Source organism: Carex rostrata, chromosome 12 (genome assembly GCF_964058835.1).
Source record: "Carex rostrata chromosome 12, lpCarRost1.2, whole genome shotgun sequence".
NCBI lineage: Eukaryota > Viridiplantae > Streptophyta > Magnoliopsida > Poales > Cyperaceae > Carex > Carex rostrata.
This window is the reverse complement of record NC_135929.1, coordinates 2,418,991-2,438,657: the sequence shown is the minus strand read 5'-3', so window position 1 is coordinate 2,438,657 and position 19,667 is coordinate 2,418,991. Positions and strand designations below refer to the sequence as shown.

Genomic DNA, 19,667 nt, shown 5'->3' with positions numbered 1-19,667 from the left:
TATTGATTTTCTATTATATATTAAGTGGGTAACTATGATCTGACTACCTTTATTCTTTTCCTTGCTCACATAATTTAACATCTGTTAATCTAATTGCAGTTTGACATTATTATCCTTGTAGGTCATGTTCATCACTCTGCTCCAATACACATTGTCAGTATTAATTTTAGCAGTTTCAATTAATAAATTGTGTATAATAACAGCATTAGTAAACGAATAGGTGAATATGATGTTTTTAAGATGTTTGTTTGATGCCTATCCAAGAACCGCTTTAAATAAGTAACAAATTTATCAATTGCTATTTCTTTATTTTAAAAAAAAACCAAAATTTAATTGTTTAGTTATGGAATAGGTCGGAGCTAGCCGACTGAAAAATAATGTTAAGAAAGTTACTAAACGCTGTTGTAATTCATATTCATGAAAACTAGAAGCCCAGTTGACAAGAATTGTGCTAAGGACAGTAAAAGCGTACCTGAAACAAGTAATAATAAAATAAGAGGAGGGTTCAAATGCCTCCATGTTTTTGTGCCTCCATCATGCCTCCATATCTCTCCATCATTTTAAAAGTTCAAACAGTCGATCCGAACCGCTCAACCTAACCTCCATACTAAAATATATTTGGAGACCAAATTTTATATTTTTAGGAATTTTTTTACTATTTTTTTAGATAGGTACAAAATCAGTAAATCTGAATCATCTAAAAACAGTATTTTTGTACTTATCTAAAGAAATAGTAAACAAATTCCTAAATATATAAAATTTGGTCTCCAAACATATTTTAGTATGGAGGTTAGGTTGAGCGGTTCGGATCGACTGTTTGAATTTTCAAAATGATGGAGAGATATGGAGACATGATGGAGGCATTTGAACCCTCCTCGTAAAATAATAAGATTATGAGTTTCTTAAGTTTTTATGACTTTACAATTGACCTGTTTTCAAAAGAAAACAGTTTCCTACTGGAAGTTGGGCCTCATGTCATAGTCTTGCACGGGACCACCTCATGCTAAAATTTCAAAAAGTACAAAATAATAGTTATGGAAATGGATGGTCATGTGAGGTAGTTGATTAATTACAACTAAGCAGTGGTCTCTAGTGGCAATAGTTGGTGAAGAAACAAAACAGCGATCTATAACCATAAGTCGTTAGTAGTTATAATTTAGAAAATAAAGCAAATCCTTCTCTGTTGTTAAGCCGAGTGCACCAAAATGCTAGGGTAAATTTAGTAACAGCTCTCATCCGTGTGATTTATGTCATTTGGGTTGGCAACAAAATATATTTCTCTCAAGTTAAAAATGTGGGGACCCACTTCATTGTGACTTGCTATCATTTGTGTCTGATAAAAAGGTGGGGCCCACTTCTGGTTGTACTAGCTCTAGCTGTATGCATTTGACCTCTTGCAATCCAAGATTATCATGATAATTGGCAAGCAAATAATATGTGCTGTAAGCTTTACAACAAACAAATAGGTAAGCAAATATTAATTTCTCATTAATCAGAAACAGGATACTTTATGCAAATATTCATTCATTGAATTCCAATTTCTTAATACATAGACGGTACAACAATAAGATGTACATTTCTTAACATTACTAAATAGAAGCTTTCCTTTGGAGGAAGAAGAATTTATATCGATGTAATGCAAACCAAGAATTTGCATTTGCAAATGGACTCCAAAAAGGTTGTAATCTGAGTCTCATTTGCACTCCCTTCACACCCCTTATACCCTAAATAATATACATCTATAAAACACTTGTTCGAAGATTGTAGAACCTCAACAGATTAAATTAATGCTAGCTCGCAGCTTTCTGTCAGAGTGTGTCACGTTCCCGCAACTTTCACTTCTCTCAAAAGCCAAAAAATTGAATCTCCAATTTCACGTGCCGTATAAAATTTTATATGTAGGCATAGCAGAATGACTATATAGAATACATAGAACTTCAATCGTCTTGTGCGCAAGCTTTCAGCCACAAGTCGCTTCAACTGCTACACTTTTCAAAGTACCGGGACAAGGGTCTCCACCAAAAACCTCTGGAATTACATTTACAGCGCAAAATTGCTGGCCCATGCAATTCTGTTAAGAACATTTTAACATATGTTAGATTCCTTCAAAAATATTACAAGTACATCACAAGAACTTTTTTTCTGTAGAATTTTGCTAATTTTTGGTGGTAGTTTCTAAAACTTGAAAAAAAAGGCAGAAGAATGAGAGTATTTTTGGAGGAAAGAAAATTATGGGTCCTAAAAATTTGAAAAATAATGTTCACAATTTCTACACAATTGTTACCTTTTGAAAAGCATTATAAGATTTATGAGCATGGCAGCCTCCTTCTGAATAGGTACCACACATGCCATTTGGTGTGCCATAGCTTGCAAATTTAATTTCGGTAATTTTCTTTCCGTCATCGCAGGACAAATGCACCTTGGATTTCTCATAGTCTTTGGTGTGCCAATTCTTCATTGAAGGTTGCCACTCAGTAACATAGGCACAAACACTTCCAACACTTCTTTTGACCAAAGAAATACTGGTAGGGTCACCTCCCCATTCTTCAAATACCACCATTAGGTTTCCAGTCGGGTTTAGCCAGGATCGAGGGACATGGTACCTAATATAGAATTTTGTTCTTATAATTAGTATGAATAATGGCAAAATAGTGTCCTATTTGAAGTGTATGGGATTGAACACTTGAGATCTATTGTTGTGAATAAGTTGAGATTTAATATTAAAACTGTAGGTACTTTGAGGCACAGTTGAGCAAAATCAAGGGTCGAATAGTGCTAAACTGGATTAAATTTTGAAAATGAGGAAATTTAGGTTAGTTGGTATAGGTTCAAGTCAATTGCCTAATCAAGGCCCGATTATGCACACAAAATTACCTCAAAAGGGAAAACAAATTTTGACATACCATTTCTGAGATGAATCACCACACTGAGATTGGCACTTTTTCTCATCATAAGTTCCTTTATAATCACAAACCGGGCAGTTGCCATAAGCCTTATAACCGGGCCAGTAGCGGCCAATGCTCTGCCCGTTAATCCACACCTGACCTTTGCCCATAGATCCCATGTCCAGAGCCAATGGCTGGTCGCCATCTGGCGCATTGAAGAATGCCTTATACCACATCAGTGGCTGTTGCTGAGCCGCTTCTCCCCATTCTACTGATGAGCTGCCAGTAAGGGAATGGAGGTCCAAAGATTCTCCTTTCAAACCAACCTGATAATAGATATTACAAACAGTTTTTGCTTGTTACATTACATTTGGTGGGTTGAAATGGGGTTTAATTTAGGAATTGAGTTCCACTGGTACAAACCTGGTATGTCCACTTCTGCCATGTTAGATCACGCTTTCCTTCATTAAGGCCGTTTAGTGTCACTGGACCAAGAACCCCGGCATTCCATGTTTCAAAATGCTCCCCGACATTCTACATATTATTTGAAAGTATTAGAGACTCGTAACCTGTAATTGTATAGATTTGCAAGACTTGATAGTAAAATGACTTACGGGAAGTCCAACAGAAACACTCAGGATGGAAATGCTGTTGCTACCAGCCCGCATCTTTGCATTTCCGGTGTACGTCAGTTTTGGATCATCAATACTACCATATACGGTCCCTGAAACAACATTTTTCATAAGATATTTTGTTTTAGTTGTGTTAGGCAATAACAGAAATATTTTTTCCGGTTATTAAAGGCTGGCAGTGTTTAGGTTTTCAATGAGAACTGAGGAAACAAACCTGCTAATTGTCCATTAATGAAGACATGCAAAGAATGGCCAGCTGACATGACAGTCAAAGAAGGATACTGCCCATTTACTAGAAACTGTTCGTCTTGGTCGATATTCACACTACAATAATAAAATGAAAAAGAAGAAAAATTATAGATTAAAAGAAATTATAATAATAATAGTATGTTAGCCAAATATATGATGGGATACTCAAAAACTTACTTTGTGGTGTACCACAGATAGTCAGTGCTATCTCTGGTGACATTAATCTGCTCCAGCAATCCATCAGTTGAGAACGCTTCATCATCAGTAGAGGTTATTTCTTCGTTGTAAGATTGCCATACAAACCCTCCAACTTGATCCATCCTCATTTGTGTTGTCTGGGCTCCCACCTAATTACATTGAATGGATTTGATCTTGTGTTAAAAGGTCAGCCAAAGAAAAACTGACAGAAGTTATTTCATTATAACTTTTAAAAGTATTTGAGGAACTTCACTGGAACATATGGAAATACAGACTTCAAGGCAAATGCAAATTCAAGCTATAATGGAGCTATGTAATGCATGAATTTAATATTAAATAATTCAAGATATAAGAAACATATAAAAAGCAAGTTCAAAACCCAGCTTCAACATGGATTTAGGAAAAATGGGCTTGAACCCTTCTTTTACTCACAAAAGAAAAATAAACACAAAAGGATCTGACTTGCAAAGTGAATTGCACATAGTAATAAAACAAAATTTAGAGAATTAATAGAAAAGAGTAAAAGACAATATAACTGACCCTGGCAGTGTTAAATACAGTGGTTTTACAATCAGGAAGTATGCTAATAGACCAAGGGGGTAGATCATAGTGCATTCCATTAAATGCCACTTTTGCATAAGAAACTGTGTCATAATTCGCAAGAAAAGCTGCACATGCTCCGCTGCTTGATCGAAATACAGATGACTGAATTGAAGATGAAATAATCATATATTAGTCAATACCAGCAAAGTCATCCTATAATTATACAAAAAGTAAAGAGAGATTGATACTTGTTGCTTATTGCCGAGTGATGCCACCATAGGATCGCCAGCTACAAGTGCAGATTCACAAAGTTTTACGGCCTGGTGCAAATCCTTCAAATGACCCCATTTTGGCTGTCTTAACAAACCTATTAAGAGAAAATTATAAAATATATAAATAGAAGAAAACATATCATGTAAAGAAAACACACTTATAGACATGTAGTACCATATTCATCAATGGGAGCATCATAATCATAGCTAGTTGCTATAAATGGACCACCAGCTGTCCGACCAAAGTTTGTTCCTCCATGGTACTACACCAATAAAGAAAAGAAAGATTCAATGAGAAAACTGAAAAAAATATGTTGGGCTTTTCATCAAGTTCTTTTGGTTTTTTTACCATGTAATAATTGACAAAGGATCCCCCCTTTTGAATAAATTTGGCAACTGCAAATGCCATGTCCTGGACCGGCCGATGTGGTACTGGTGTACCAAATGCAGTATACCTAAAATAAAACAAATTAGTGAGTAATAAATATACAACAATTATCACATCAGAAGAAAACATTTATTTACAAATTTAAATAAAAAAATTTACCATGCTGTCCAGGCCTCAGTCCACATAGTGGGCTTGTAAGGCTTATTGGGAGAGAAATAATCACAGTAGAATCCATTGCAAGTGTCAATCTGTTTTCAAAAATTAAAACCGAGAGTTGAGTTACAGAAAGAACCCTGGTTAACTAAAATTCAGAAATATGAAATAAAATGAAAATGCAAAAAATAAAATTGCATACCACCGGATCCGGGGCATCATCTTGTTTGCACATAATCCATGGTACACCAGTATTGAGCCCGACTGCCATGTTAGCAGCCCACGATGAATATGCCTTGGCTGGGGCACCCTGGTCCCACTCCAGCGGGCCAAATTCATTCTCTATCTGTACAATATCACCAACTTCGTTAAAACTTCGGAAAAATAAAATAACCAGACTTACATAGGGCAGTTCACTAGTTCAGTCAATTTGTTTACACTGTTTCGATAACTTCCAATGGAACCCTTTGCCTGGATAGTACCTAAACTTAGATAGAATAATTGCTTCCTTATTTTTCATCATTTGAATTTCATTTTTTTTCCCTTTGTGACATTAACCAAATAAAATGAATGGATAGGAAATGAATGTGACCTGAGACATAATTATCGGGCCACCTTGCCACTCAAACAAGCTTTCAGTCTTCATCATGTCAACAATTTTTGTGGCGAAGGTCTCCATTGCCGCCTTTTATGAGAAAGATTTCATGACATTAGATTTAAGAAAAAATATTACCATAAGGAAATTGCAAAGGTTGGCACAAGTTGCTTGCCTTGAAAGGTTCATTATCAGTTCTGAAACTGATACCAGGTACATACTTGAGCCAAACTGGAAAACCCCTGAAACCAAAAAAGTTATTTGCCTTACAAAATCATAATAACCGTCAAAACTTTTCCAATTAGCTGACCATTACTAATACAAAAAAATTATAAGAATTTGAAAAATTTACCCGAAATTCCATTCAGCACAGACATAAGGGCCAATGCGGAGGTGCACATACAATCCAGCTTGTTGTATCAACTTTATGAAGTGTACCAGGTCATACCTCCCCTCGAAATAATACTACCACAAACCCAGAAAAATGATAATTAAACAAGAAATATAACACCAAAATAAGTCCCCCCCAATTACCTGTGCAGCTCAGAAATTAATTGAGCAAGAAATTAACTTTTAATACCTGGCCAGGAGATGGCTCATGCCCGTTCCAAAAAACATAGGTCTGAATCACATCCAAGCCGCCATCTTTCGCCTTTTGTATCAAATCTGGCCACATCTTTTACCAAAAAATAGCACATGCATCACACCAAAAAAAATCAGACTACAAGAAAAAAGAGTAAAGAGAAATCAGATCAAGAAGAGACATTGATACCTCGGGTGTACTTCTGGGGTAGTGAATCGATCCAGAGATCAGAATCCTTCGCTGCCCATTTATCACAATCGCTCTGTGGTCGTACGTCACATTTGCTGCGACCGCGACAAGCTGAGAAGCCACCAATGAGGCTACTAACAGTGCGGCCGCCATGGCCGGGAGTCTCCTCCTTGCTTTCCCGTAGCAACCAGTTGCGACGGATGCCTCTTCCATTGAGCCCATAAAAAAGAAAAGAAAAAGGTAGTACTGTCTTGCCCCCCCTTTTCCTTGCTTCTTTTCTCACTAGGGATCTTTATACTTGTACACTGTAACTACACTACACACAACTGGGTCTTTTTGTTCTGTACCTTTTATCTTTTTTTTTGTTTCTCGCTCCCTCTTTCTCTCACTTTGGTGCTTTTTATTCTTGAGAGAGGGTAGTGGAATCCAGGAGTGGCACGACAGGAGGCCTTGGACAGGACCTTTGTCGTAAGCAAGTGTGACTGACAGACAAGCGAATATTAGTTTTTTTTTTTTTTCCTCTCTTTTTATTAAGAGAAGGTGTGAGAGATTATATGCGGGCAGGGAAAGAGAACTTATTGGAGAGATGGGATGGCTCAGTATATAACAGACTATATTTATAATAAATGCGAAGCCGGGTGTTGAGAGAGAAAGTGGATCTAGGATTCTTTGTGGATATTCATCCTGTAATCTTATGTGAAGTAAACACATTTGACAATAATTCAAGACCGGTTCTATGGTCCCCACGTTAACCTCTTTTGTTGTATATGCGACTTCAATGTAAATATCAATAGAAAATCCGTATACTCTCGAATGCGCGTCAAAATAGTAATGGCACTTTCAGTCACTCTCCCAAGTCGCAACCGTGAGTCGATTTTTTTTTTAAAATAGAATTGCATTGAAATAATTTAATAGAACAAGTCCAGCCTGTTGAAATTTTCGAAAACTAGTCTCCACCGATCCCTAGGATCGGTGGAGCAAAAAAAACACATCCTACACCGATCCCTAGGATCAGTGCAGCCAATTTATCACTTCACCATTCCTTTGCCGCAGAATGTCACAGAAAATCAGAAAATCAAAACAAAATACCCCTCCACCGATCCTGTGGATCGGTGTAGGTTTCTTTTTTTTTTTTTTTTTTTAAACAGAAATTTCTAATTTTTTTTATTTTTTTTATTAAAATATTAGAAATGTTGAATATATTTCTTTGAAAATAGATGAAATACAATATAATTTGATTTATTAGAAAGACTGCAACAAATAACCCGGATCAATATTTTTCAGGCCGGATTTTTCGCGGCTGTAAGAAAAATTAATATATTTCTTTATGTGTTATTGGAAAAAAATAAAAATGCTTAGATTCTGAGTTATTGATCCCGGTTCAAAAGCCACTTCTAGGTAATCTAGAAAATATTGTGATCCATCTAGTACATTTAATTAATAAAAAATTGTTTCTATTTTGAGAATTCTTTTTGAAAAATAATCATTAAATAAATTAAAGTTTTTGTTTTTTTTCAAAAATAGATACAACTTTTTATAAATTAAATGTCCTAGAAAGATCACAATATTTTCTGGATTACATAGAAGTGACTTTTGAACCGGGATCAATAACTCAGAATCTAAGCATTTTTATTTTTTTTCCAATAACACATAAAGAAATATATTAATTTTTCTTACAGCCGCGAAAAATCCGGCCTGAAAAATATTGATCCGGGTTATTTGTTGCAGTCTTTCTAATAAATCAAATTATATTGTATTTCATCTATTTTCAAAGAAATATATTCAACATTTCTAATATTTTAATAAAAAAATTAGAAATTTCTGTTTTAAAAAAAAAAAAAAAAAAAAAAAAAATCTACACCGATCCACAGGATCGGTGGAGGGCTATTTTGTTTTGTTTTTCTGATTTTCTGTGACATTCTGCGGCAAGGGAATGGTGGAGTGATAAATGGGCTGCACTGATCCTAGGGATCGGTGTAGGATGTGTTTTTTTTGCTCCACCGATCCTAGGGATCGGTAGAGGCTAGTTTTCGAAAATTCCAACAGTCTGAGCTTGTTCTATTAAATTATTTCAATGCAATTCTATTTAAAAAAAAAAATCCCGTGAGTCTAACTTCTTGGATCTTTTTTATAAACCATAAATAAATACAAAATTAACAAATTAATCTGATGGTTTGAGTTTTTACTTTTTAGTAATAATTTTTCAAGTATTATTTTGAATTGTGCCAAATCGAGGGGTTCATTTGTCAATGATATAGAGGGTTCGGGTTTGCACAAGAACCGAAACCCATTCAGTCAGGAACCATTCCACCGATTTTTTTAAAAATACCCATTTAATAAATAAATTAAATTAAAATATCCAAGTTTCAACAAAATTTATAAAAATACCCAAACCGTGGATTTTATCCGCGCTCCGGAATTTTTATTCCGGGGCGCGGATAAAATTCGCGCCCCGAAAAAAAAAAAAAAAAAAAAAAAAATTTTTTTTTGGTCCCGAGCGCGGATAATATCCGCGGGCCGAATTTTAAAATAATTTTTTTTTTTTTTTTTTTTTTTTTTCTTTTAGAGTCTGGAGAAAAAAAAATTATTTTTTTGGTCCAACTTTGTACCTCTGGTTAACATATCAAAACACCTTCAAAAATCATGAAAATTTACCGACATGCATTCTTGACTTCATAGAATAAGACTGTAAAGTTTCATACAAAATCTCAAAACAGATCGTGAGATATCGGCTCTCAAAAATTGCCCGAACTGCTGAAGGAGTGCTTCTGACCCCAACTTTGCACCTCTGATTAACATACCAAAACACCTTCAAAAATCATGAAAATTTACCGACATGCATTCTTGACTTCATAGAATAAGACTGTAAAGTTTCATACAAAATCTCAAAACAGATCGTGAGATATCGGTTCTCAAAAATTGCCCGAACTGCTGAAGGAGTGCTTCTGACCCCAACTTTGCACCTCTGATTAACATACCAAAACACCTTCAAAAATCATGAAAATTTACCGACATGCATTCTTGACTTCATAGAATAATACTGTAAAGTTTCAATAAAAATCTCAAAACAAATCGTGAGATATCGGCTCTCAAAAATTGCCCGAAGATGTAACGGTGCTTTGATGTAACGGTGCTTTGATATTTTGTATGTAACGGCTCTCAAAAACTTTGAGATTTTGTATGAAATTTCACAATCTTGTTCTATGAAATCAAGAATACATGTTGGTAAATTTTCATGATTTTTGAAGGTGCTTTGATATGTTAATCAGGGGTGCAAAGTTGGGGTCAGAAGCACTCCTTCAGCAGTTCGGGCAATTTTTGAGAGCCGATATCTCACGATCTGTTTTGAGATTTTGTATGAAACTTTACAGTCTTATTCTATGAAGTCAAGAATGCATGTCGGTAAATTTTCATGATTTTTGAAGGTGTTTTGGTATGTTAATCAGAGGTGCAAAGTTGGGGTCAGAAGCACTCCTTCAGCAGTTCGGGCAATTTTTGAGAACCGATATCTCACGATCTGTTTTGAGATTTTGTATGAAACTTTACAGTCTTATTCTATGAAGTCAAGAATGCATGTCGGTAAATTTTCATGATTTTTGAAGGTGTTTTGGTATGTTAATCAGAGGTGCAAAGTTGGGGTCAGAAGCACTCCTTCAGCAGTTCGGGCAATTTTTGAGAGCCGATATCTCACGATCTGTTTTGAGATTTTGTATGAAACTTTACAGTCTTATTCTATGAAGTCAAGAATGCATGTCGGTAAATTTTCATGATTTTTGAAGGTGTTTTGATATGTTAACCAGAGGTACAAAGTTGGACCAAAAAAATAATTTTTTTTTTTCCAGACTCTAAATAAAAAATAAAAAATAAAAAAAAATAAAAAAATAAAAAAAAAAAAAATTATTTTAAAATTCGGCCCGCGGATATTATCCGCGCTCGGGACCAAAAATTTTTTTTTTTTTCGGGGCGCGAATTTTATCCGCGCCCCGGAATAAAAATTCCGGAGCGCGGATAAAATCCGCGGTTTGGGTATTTTTATAAATTTTGTTGAAACTTGGGTATTTTAATTTAATTTATTTATTAAATAGGTATTTTTAAAAAAATCGGACCATTCCAACACGTCATTGATATATGTACTTTTTCCGTTCTGCTATTAACTTTTACAAGAATATATATTAAAGAGAGAAAAAATATTGGTTGCAAAGATAAACTAAATAACTTAAATACATTTACATAGGTACAGTTGCACCAGTTACATAATGATAGTAAAATAGAAATTAACTGTGTGCATTGAACCCGGTGGTTGCAGCGTCAAGTGAGATCACATGTAAGTGGACTTGCACACGCTCCTTTGCTCCATTTTTTTTTTTTTTTTTAAATTGCTTCTTTTTAGCGAAGGTAGGTAGGTACTAGGTAGTAAAAGAAGAACACGAGTCGGCACTCGACCGGTCCATGCAATTTAATAGCCGAATTTATTATTGAGGCCCAGCTCAGGTGCACATGAATAATAATCAATAGGTTTAAATTGGGCCAACAAATAAAGAGTAATTTTTTATCCTATTATCTCTTCAACGGTATAAATTATATTACCTCTTAGTAGAGTTTTAAATAGCTTGCTATAACGACGACACTTAGGGTCCATTCGGCCACATACTATTCACCGTGGGAAAAAAAATTTGTTCAGAGCTAAGTTTTTATTCCCACGGTGAACAGTAAAATTCAGTTCAAAATTTTTTATTCCCACACGCATTCCTATTCCCTACTGGGTTGCCGAACGGACTCTTAGTGTCGTCATAGCATTTTAAGACTATAAAAATTATGACACTATTGACGTTATAGCAGGCTAGCATCGCTATATAAGCATAGCGTTATTTTTTTAGCATTTTTGCTATAACGTGATAAACGTTATTTAAACATTTGTCTTTTACAAAAAAAAGGAAAAATTAGTTTGCCATAGAATTACCCCAAATTTTTTTTTTGTTACCATCTTTAAAAAGGAAAATCCAAAAGTTATTTTTTTGAAAAAAAATTAGAATTATCATATCTGCAAATATTATATGCTGAACCAAATTGATATGAAATCTACTAAAATCAATATTTTCGCATACCAAGTTGGTTGCAACCAGCTTAGGTTACGTACATAATTATGAAACTTTAAAAAAAAATGATTTTTAGGTTTTTTTTTTTTCTAAGAGAGTGGGGAGGAGGGAATATAATTGAGGCAAGTGAAAAGGACCAAAGATCAAATGTAAAAAAAAAAAAATTATGTATAATTTTTTTTATATTTTAGAGTAAAATGTCATGATATCATAAAATTGATTATCACTCTTCATTAAATAAAACTTATATAATTAATTCTCATTATATAGTTAACCCCATAATTTGAAAGAATGACTCTACACTCTATCACACCATTTTATTTTATTTTCCCTCTCTTTCAGTTGCATCCCCCTTTCAGTTTCCAGTTGCCACTACAACCACCGCAATCATTATATCTGGCCTTAATTTAACAAACCTGTTTAATATTATTTAGACGGTTAGACCTCATTACGTAAGAAAAATAAGAATCATACCAACCATCTCTCTCGGCACTTAAGTTTGCTTAGATATTTTGTATTGTTATGTGGCCTCAGTCCTCAGATGTCACAATAATTATTATTTGGTAGCTGTAAGATTGTAAAATAATGTTATGGTGCATGATCATTGGTTCTATACTTCTCTGCATTCAAAGCAAGAAGTCGGATCTCACTAATTTCTATGTGGCGAAAATTTACTTTTTGTGAGACGAATTAAAGCACCTAGTGGCAATTTAAAAAGAAAAATACTATAGTTAGGAGCCTAGTAGGCTAATAATAGATCTCCGTTTCGTTCTGCGGTCTGTTCAAGTTATTCAAAACAGTGTTGTAAAAAACGTCCGTTTAAGCTGATTAATCGATCGTTTAGTCGTTGGCGGTGACTAAACCGTCATGAATTTTTCTGACTAATCGGCTGATTATTTCCGATTATTCCCGATTAATCGCTTGGCGGTATCATGTTTGTCTGACGACTACATACCGTTATTTACAACACTAATTCAAAATATGATAATACACTTTGCTTTTGCTAGTTTTGGGTTTGAGATTAAGTATCTAGGGTTTTTAGATATAGTACTTCCGTACTTACAAATTACAATTTCTAATTTTATCTATCATTGCTGTGTCCGGATTCTTATTACTGTGTAAGGGATTTACGCAATTTAGATTTATAGAAAGATCCTTTTATTATTATAAGGGTGACAAATATTCAACCAAATATCTGAAGTGAGATTCGTACGAACAAATTTAATTTAACCACTAGTTTAATTTATTCTATGAATCTAAACCATCTGTATCAATTTCGATGTATATCCAACGATTTAGATTGAATGTCAGACTGATTTCTGTTCCGTGTCCATTAAAACCCTCCTCTCCCTATATCAAAACATGTACCGTATGTATTTAAGAAAATTCCAACTAAGCAATTTTATTTCGAGTCTGCCTTAGATGCACAAGGGAGGGAGTCTGTATCGTCTGTATTAACACAAAAGAACATTTTTTGAGTTAACACATTTCTGTTGTCTAATTTTAAATGGAGTTAATTAGATCACAACCTTTAATTTAGGAGGCTGTTTAATATTAGTGTGGATTTAGTATGCATGTATCTTAAAACAAATCAGACGGTCCAGATATATTAACTTAACAAATTCTTTTTCGAGTTAATGCAGAGGATACGAATTCCATGAAAGGGGGAGGGGGGGGAGAGTCTTTGAAATTCATACCAGACTGAAATAAACGGCCTATATATATTTCATTCTACCAGGTCTGGTGTTTGACTGGATCTGAATTCTAGCATAATACCATTTTCTTTGCCAAATGATAGAAATTTGATTAATAAAATAACTTCTAAATTAATTCTCATTATCATTCCTTTATTGTTCGTTATTACTTAATTGCTTTCCTTTTGACTCAAGATAAAATAATTGTACGCTATTGGCCACTTGTTGAGTGGTACGCGAAACATGGACCTTTTGGATTACGATTTAATAATTATACAAATTAAGCTACTAAAGTTAATCAGAAGCCAACAAGGACCACAACGAATTATAGGGATAATAAAATAATCAATAAGAATTTTGCAAAACCAGAACCCAATATGGTATATAATAATTAAGGCCGTGCAGAAACAATCGGGGCTGAGAGATTACATTATGTGGGAATGTGTATACATCGTCTAATTTTGGTGAAATTTGATGGCGCAATATATACAGCATTCCATGCTAAGGTGGGAAGGATATTCGTTAATTATGGATTCTCACAGAACGATCAATATCGTCGAGCTAAAGAATGTAGTGGAATGTGATTTGGACAGCAAGGACGTGAGCTCTATTTTTTTTTTTTTTTGAAGGTCAGTTGACAAGGACCCTGGTGAACCTTAAAAAGATCTCTAGTGCCATATTTCAGGATTAATTGTGGTTTTATCTCATTTAAATTATAAACTCGGGCCATAAGTGCTTCCAGAAGAAATGATTCAGTGATCTGTGAAATCTGAACTATGATCATCCATAAAAGATAAACAGCTGTCTCTTGGCTCTGCACTCTAGCTCGCCAACAAACTATATATATACATTTTCAATTAAAACATATGTCAAACAGCCAATTAATTGAAGAATACAAGATCTTTTTAATGGGGTTTTTTAGTGGAGGGACGCTTGGGATTAAAGAAAACCACAAAAGGTGGAAGATATAGGTGGATACATCATACATGGTATGCATAGAATTAAATTGTAAAATGAGAAATGTACACGGCATGCATGTCTTTTTGACTTGTTTTGGTGTGATCCCAAAGGGAAGCAACACTGCATCTAATCATTGGAGACTTGAAAAAAAAAAAAATATATATATATATATATATATATATATCTATTTGTAGGGTTTGGATTCCTCCTTTGGATATCTAAATTGAAGTAGTGATGATTTTGCGGAATTAAGAGATGGAAATGATGATTGGCAAATATTATTGCAATCTGATAATTTTTAGTTTTTTACATATGCTGTACAAGGGTATTTAATTATAACTTAATTCTATACTAGCCGTTAGGCTATTTACTTAATAATTAAATTATGTATTTATCTAATTAATTACAAAGATTTAATACTAGATACTAAATTAAGCCTTTTTTTTTTAAAAAAAATTACTAAATTAAGCCCTAACGGCTATTTTTTATGTTAGTTATATTTCTTTCTTAAATAGTTAATGATGGTTTTCTGAGACCTAGGTTCTAGTTCTCATTTCTCAACATTCATTCACAAGTTAGACGTGTAGAAATCGATCAACTCTAACTTGATTAAATTTCCTTCAAATGGCTTTGGATCTAAATCGATGTCCGTCAATTGTTCTTCACTCCTCACAAATGGAGTATCAATTTCATTTATTTGAATTTTTTTCCTCTAATGAAGTGATAATTCACTTCTATGTGTTCTATTTTTTCGTGAAATACCGGATTTGTTGCTATGTGTCGCGCCGCTTGGTTATTGCAAAACATTTTTATTGGTTCTTGAATTGTACTTTCCATGTCCGCAAGAAGTTGTTTGATCCAAGTTAACTCGCTTGCGCTTGATATCATAGCTCGATATTCTGCCTTGGTGCTTGATCATGCCATGACTTTTTGTTTTTGTTTTTTTTTTCATGTGGCTAGATTTGTGTCTACAGACGTGCAAAATACTGGTGGTTGATTATCTATCGAAACTACCGACCAAATATGCATCGGAATAACCACACACTTTGTTAGAATTATTACATTTCATAAAAATGATTTTTACTAAATTGCAAAAAAAAAAAATGATTCATTAACTTATCTAAGAAAACAAATATTTCTCCAATTAGTTGTTGAAAGAAAGAAAAACAAAAGGAAAAAGATACAAGATATATTAAGAGCAAAGTAGCAATATGCTTTGGTTTTTTTTTTTTTTTTTAAATACCACAAATAAAAAAAAAATGGAAGTAGCTTGTCCCGGTTATGGTTTGGTACTTTGGTGATCAGGGCCGATTATACTAGTTATGACTGGGGGAGCTAAATTACATCAAGATTTGAATTTTTTTTAGAGGAGGGTTCAAATGCTTTCATTTTTAAAAACTTAAATAACTCAAAGTTTAAAACTTAAACGTTAAAATAAAATCATTAGATGTGATCTATGTTACTTTTTCTATGTGTTCATAAAAAAATATCACATTTTGATTTTGCTTTTATGTGAATTAATAAGTTAAAAAATCAACGTCTATAAATTATCCACATTAGTATATATTTTTACAAACTCAAGATGACAACCAAAACAAAGTTGAAATGCCATAATTTTTTACATGTGCATTGATAAAATGATGTAGCTCATATCCAATGGTTTTATTTTGAATTATTAAAGTTTTTATAAATGGAGGCATGATGGAGGTACAAAAAATGGAGGCATTTGAACCCTCCTCTCTTTTTTATCTCTAAGTATATATAAATCATACTAATTTGTTACTTTTGCATGTATAAGCCTCTCTGTAATAATATAACAAAGTTAAAAGACTTGAATGTAAATTTTAAAAATCAAAATCAGATTCATTTCTATTTACGCAATTGCGCTTTCTATGTGTGCACAGTGGAAAAGAAAACTATTTTCAAATTTTTTGACAAAGAAAACTCTTTTCAAATTTGAAAACTACTACATAGAAAGAAAGATGAATAGAATGTAAAACTAATGATATTATTTAGTTTCTCTTATACTAGAATTTTGGTCCCCCCCCCCCCATTTGGTGGTGAACAACAATTTCCAAAGCCATTTCCCCAAAAATTTTGTACAAATGCACGTGAATAGTAAAATGATTCACGGAGATATAGAAAAAAGGTTCAACCACATTAATTAAATCTGCCATATAATCTATTTATCCCCATACCAAATTACTTTTTAATATTGTCATCTTTTTCTTCTCCATTGCTATTTTTTCACACAATTTTTTCGGACGCGCAAAATTGAAGGAAATGCATGCGCTTTGCATGAGCATCAATCCTTGCCCCCTTGGAATCACATATTCTCACTCTGCAATAAAAAATTGCAAAGATGTTAAATGAAATTTGCTAACTAAAATTTGTTCATTTGAACATTGGAAACATTGCTTGAGGAAGCTGAATTGGGGACGAGGAGATGGCTACGACATTGCTTGTTTTATAATAATAAGATAAGATTTTGGGAATTTTGTTTGTTTGAAACTCTGTTCGTTGATTTTCTTTTTCTTTTTTTCATATTTTTTTTAAATTAATAAGACTTTTGTTTTGTTTAATATTTTATTATTAGATTTATATTATTTGACTAAAAATGGAATGTTGAAATAAGTTGATTTTTAAAAATATTCAGATTGCATTTTTTTTTTCCATTACTTGAATTTCGTAAGGTGAACTTCCAAATACTAATTGCGCAATTAAATATAATATTAATGTATTTGCAAGCATCTCAGAAATAAAAACAAGGATACATACATAAATGAACGACATCTGAAGGGTGTCAGCGCAAATTATTTTATAATCTGATAAAAAATTGGTCGTCGATACACCCGATTTTTTATTAATAGAAAATAAATAGATAAAATATCACGAAAGGAGATCGATTTGACGGAAATTCGAAATATATGTAGAACGCGTTGATTTATCCCGTCCCACAGGACGGGACAATTTAATCTGTCTCGCTAATCCACTTAACCAACTTAGCCTAAGAAAACATGACAATTTATTTTGTCCCATCCGCAAAAAAAAAAAAAAAAAAAAAAAAAAAACGGGACATTTTAGTTTGCCCCGTCCTATGAGTAGAAAAAAAAATACGGACGTTTTAGTTTGTTCCGTTCCATGAGCGGAAAAAGAAAACATGGGATGTTTTAGTCTGTCAGATGGGAAAAATAAATCGTCCCGCGTTCTTATTATTTTTTTTTAAATTGATTAGTGCAGAGGGACATGAATTAGTGAGACGGGTTAAATTGTCCCGTCCCATGGGATAGGATAAACTAACCCATTCTACTTATATTTCGAATTTCTGCCAAATCAATTCTCTTTTGCGATATTTTATTTATTTATTTTCTATTAATAAAAAATCGGTTCGATACACCCGAAATTTTTAAAAATACCATATTTCAAAAATAAATAAATCAAATAACCACGAAATCCTGAAAATTTGAAAAATACCCTGGCTGCATCTCCTAGATGCGGACCATTAATGAGGTCCGCATTGCCTAGATGCCCTCTTTTATTTTTTTTTCTTTTTTTTTTCTTTTCCTTCTCTGTGGTATCAATTGGTCAAACTTTTTTTTTAATCCAACTGCAGTGAATTGGTTAGAAATTTCAGCCCGTTTGAATTAAACTGTCGCCGCATGAAGGAAAAAGTAAAATAAAATAAAGAGTGGCCGCATCTAGAGGATGCGGCCATGTCAGAAATCGAATTTTTTTTAAAAACATAGTTATTTGATTTTTTTTTTTTGGATATGGTATATTTAAAAATTTCGGTCGATACACCATGGAGCACAAGAAATATCTGTATTTCTTGATTGCTTTGCCAGACCAATAGACCATCAAAGAGAACTCTAGTCATCATAATATCACTGAGAAGATGCCTGTCAAACAATTATTCATGAAAATCATGAAACTCCATACCTAACTAGATTTCATTCACACGCAAAGCCAATAATCTTGCCATCTTTCTCAAATAATAATAATATTATTATTATCATTATTATTGTTATTAAATCCTGCAATCCGCTCCATGTCTATTTCATGATTGTATATAGTTTTTATCAGTCAATGTCACATGTCTATCCAAAATTTTAGTTCCTAACAACAAACCATATTGACTTCTTAGTTCTCTAGCTCTCCGTACCCATTAATGTCAACTTGTATTCATTTATGATAAAGAGAAGGTCCCACAAGTTTGGTTTCCATAGAAATTTTAGGTTTCTTGTTTGCTATTTTGTAGGCAATTCATATTCACTGGCACTACTGTTATCCATTGGCCCATTATCTTTTATATTTATTTTTAAAATGGGAGAATTTCATATATACAACTCAAAAATTGTGAAATTATGTATTTACCATCTAAAAATCTAATTACTCACATGTTGACTCAATTAATTAAAAAAATGTGATTAATTAACTTTAATATTTTATAAAAATATAATTAATAAGTTATTTAGTCTCTTCTCTTTCTCCGCCCCTCCTCTTCTGCATACAGATTTTTCTCCCGCTTTTTAGGGCGTATCTTTCCCATTTCCGTTGAATCTCTCTCCTCATATCGTTTCTCTCGTTGAAACTTGGAGAGAAGGGGGTAGCAGACTCGGATATTAGAATTTCAACTCTAGCTTAAACATCTAAAAACAATATAACCACTCAAACTTTTCCAATAAAATAACTCGTATTGAATTTGACGCTGACATCGCAACCCGTTATCAAAGTAGTAACGGAGTTTGAGATCTGTGTTTTATTACTGGATCAGTTTAGAATATATGTTTTTAATCTTTTATATTGGGTATAAAGGGGAATGGTTCTAAAAAAAGAAAGAGAAAGTGCTAAGTTAATCCTTGATTAATTAAAGTTTTAAGAAATTTAAACATAATTAATTTGAGTTTTGAGTATATTTGATATATACTAAAATTATATTGGGTAAATATGTGAGTTATTAGATTTTTAAATGGTAAATATTTAATTATAAAAATTTGGATGGTAAATACGTAATTGCACAGTTTTTATGAGGTATATATAGGGGTGCAAACGGGTTGGATATTACCCGACCGTATCCGACTCCGTATCCGAAAATTTAATACGGATATCCGATATCCGAATATCCGTGCGGATACGAATACGGATATAGTTTTGAATTTTAATTATCCGTATCCGAATAGTAGATATATATTATATAATTTAATATGTATTTTGAAAAAAATTATATCAT

General features: G+C 33.2%; 1 protein-coding gene across 1 annotated transcript; it reads right to left on the bottom strand.

Moving 5' to 3' along the window:
* Positions 1-1,507: 1,507 nt before the first annotated feature.
* LOC144562600 (beta-galactosidase 2-like) lies at positions 1,508-7,285 on the bottom strand. The gene is made up of 18 exons (XM_078311799.1): positions 6,688-7,285; positions 6,496-6,591; positions 6,268-6,380; positions 6,091-6,157; positions 5,913-6,005; positions 5,523-5,666; positions 5,327-5,415; positions 5,129-5,234; positions 4,955-5,042; positions 4,756-4,874; positions 4,505-4,669; positions 3,944-4,113; positions 3,732-3,841; positions 3,500-3,609; positions 3,309-3,419; positions 2,904-3,211; positions 2,285-2,603; positions 1,508-2,071 (listed from the first exon to the last, which is right to left on the bottom strand). Exons 1-18 carry the CDS (start codon positions 6,907-6,909, stop codon positions 1,961-1,963), a joined length of 2,541 nt encoding a protein of 846 aa, XP_078167925.1. The 5' UTR covers positions 6,910-7,285; the 3' UTR covers positions 1,508-1,960.
* Positions 7,286-19,667: the final 12,382 nt, after the last annotated feature.

Excerpts from the sequence above, each read along its gene's own strand:
- LOC144562600 (XM_078311799.1), bottom strand. The coding sequence starts at position 6,909 with ATGGGCTCAATGGAAGAGGCATCCGTCGCAACTGGTTGCTACGGGAAA. Across the intron at positions 6,158-6,267 it reads TGTGCTGAATGGAATTTCGG|GGGTTTTCCAGTTTGGCTCA; the intron begins GTAAATTTTTCA and ends TTTTGGTTTCAG. Across the intron at positions 4,670-4,755 it reads CACTCGGCAATAAGCAACAA|TCATCTGTATTTCGATCAAG; the intron begins GTATCAATCTCT and ends TCTTCAATTCAG.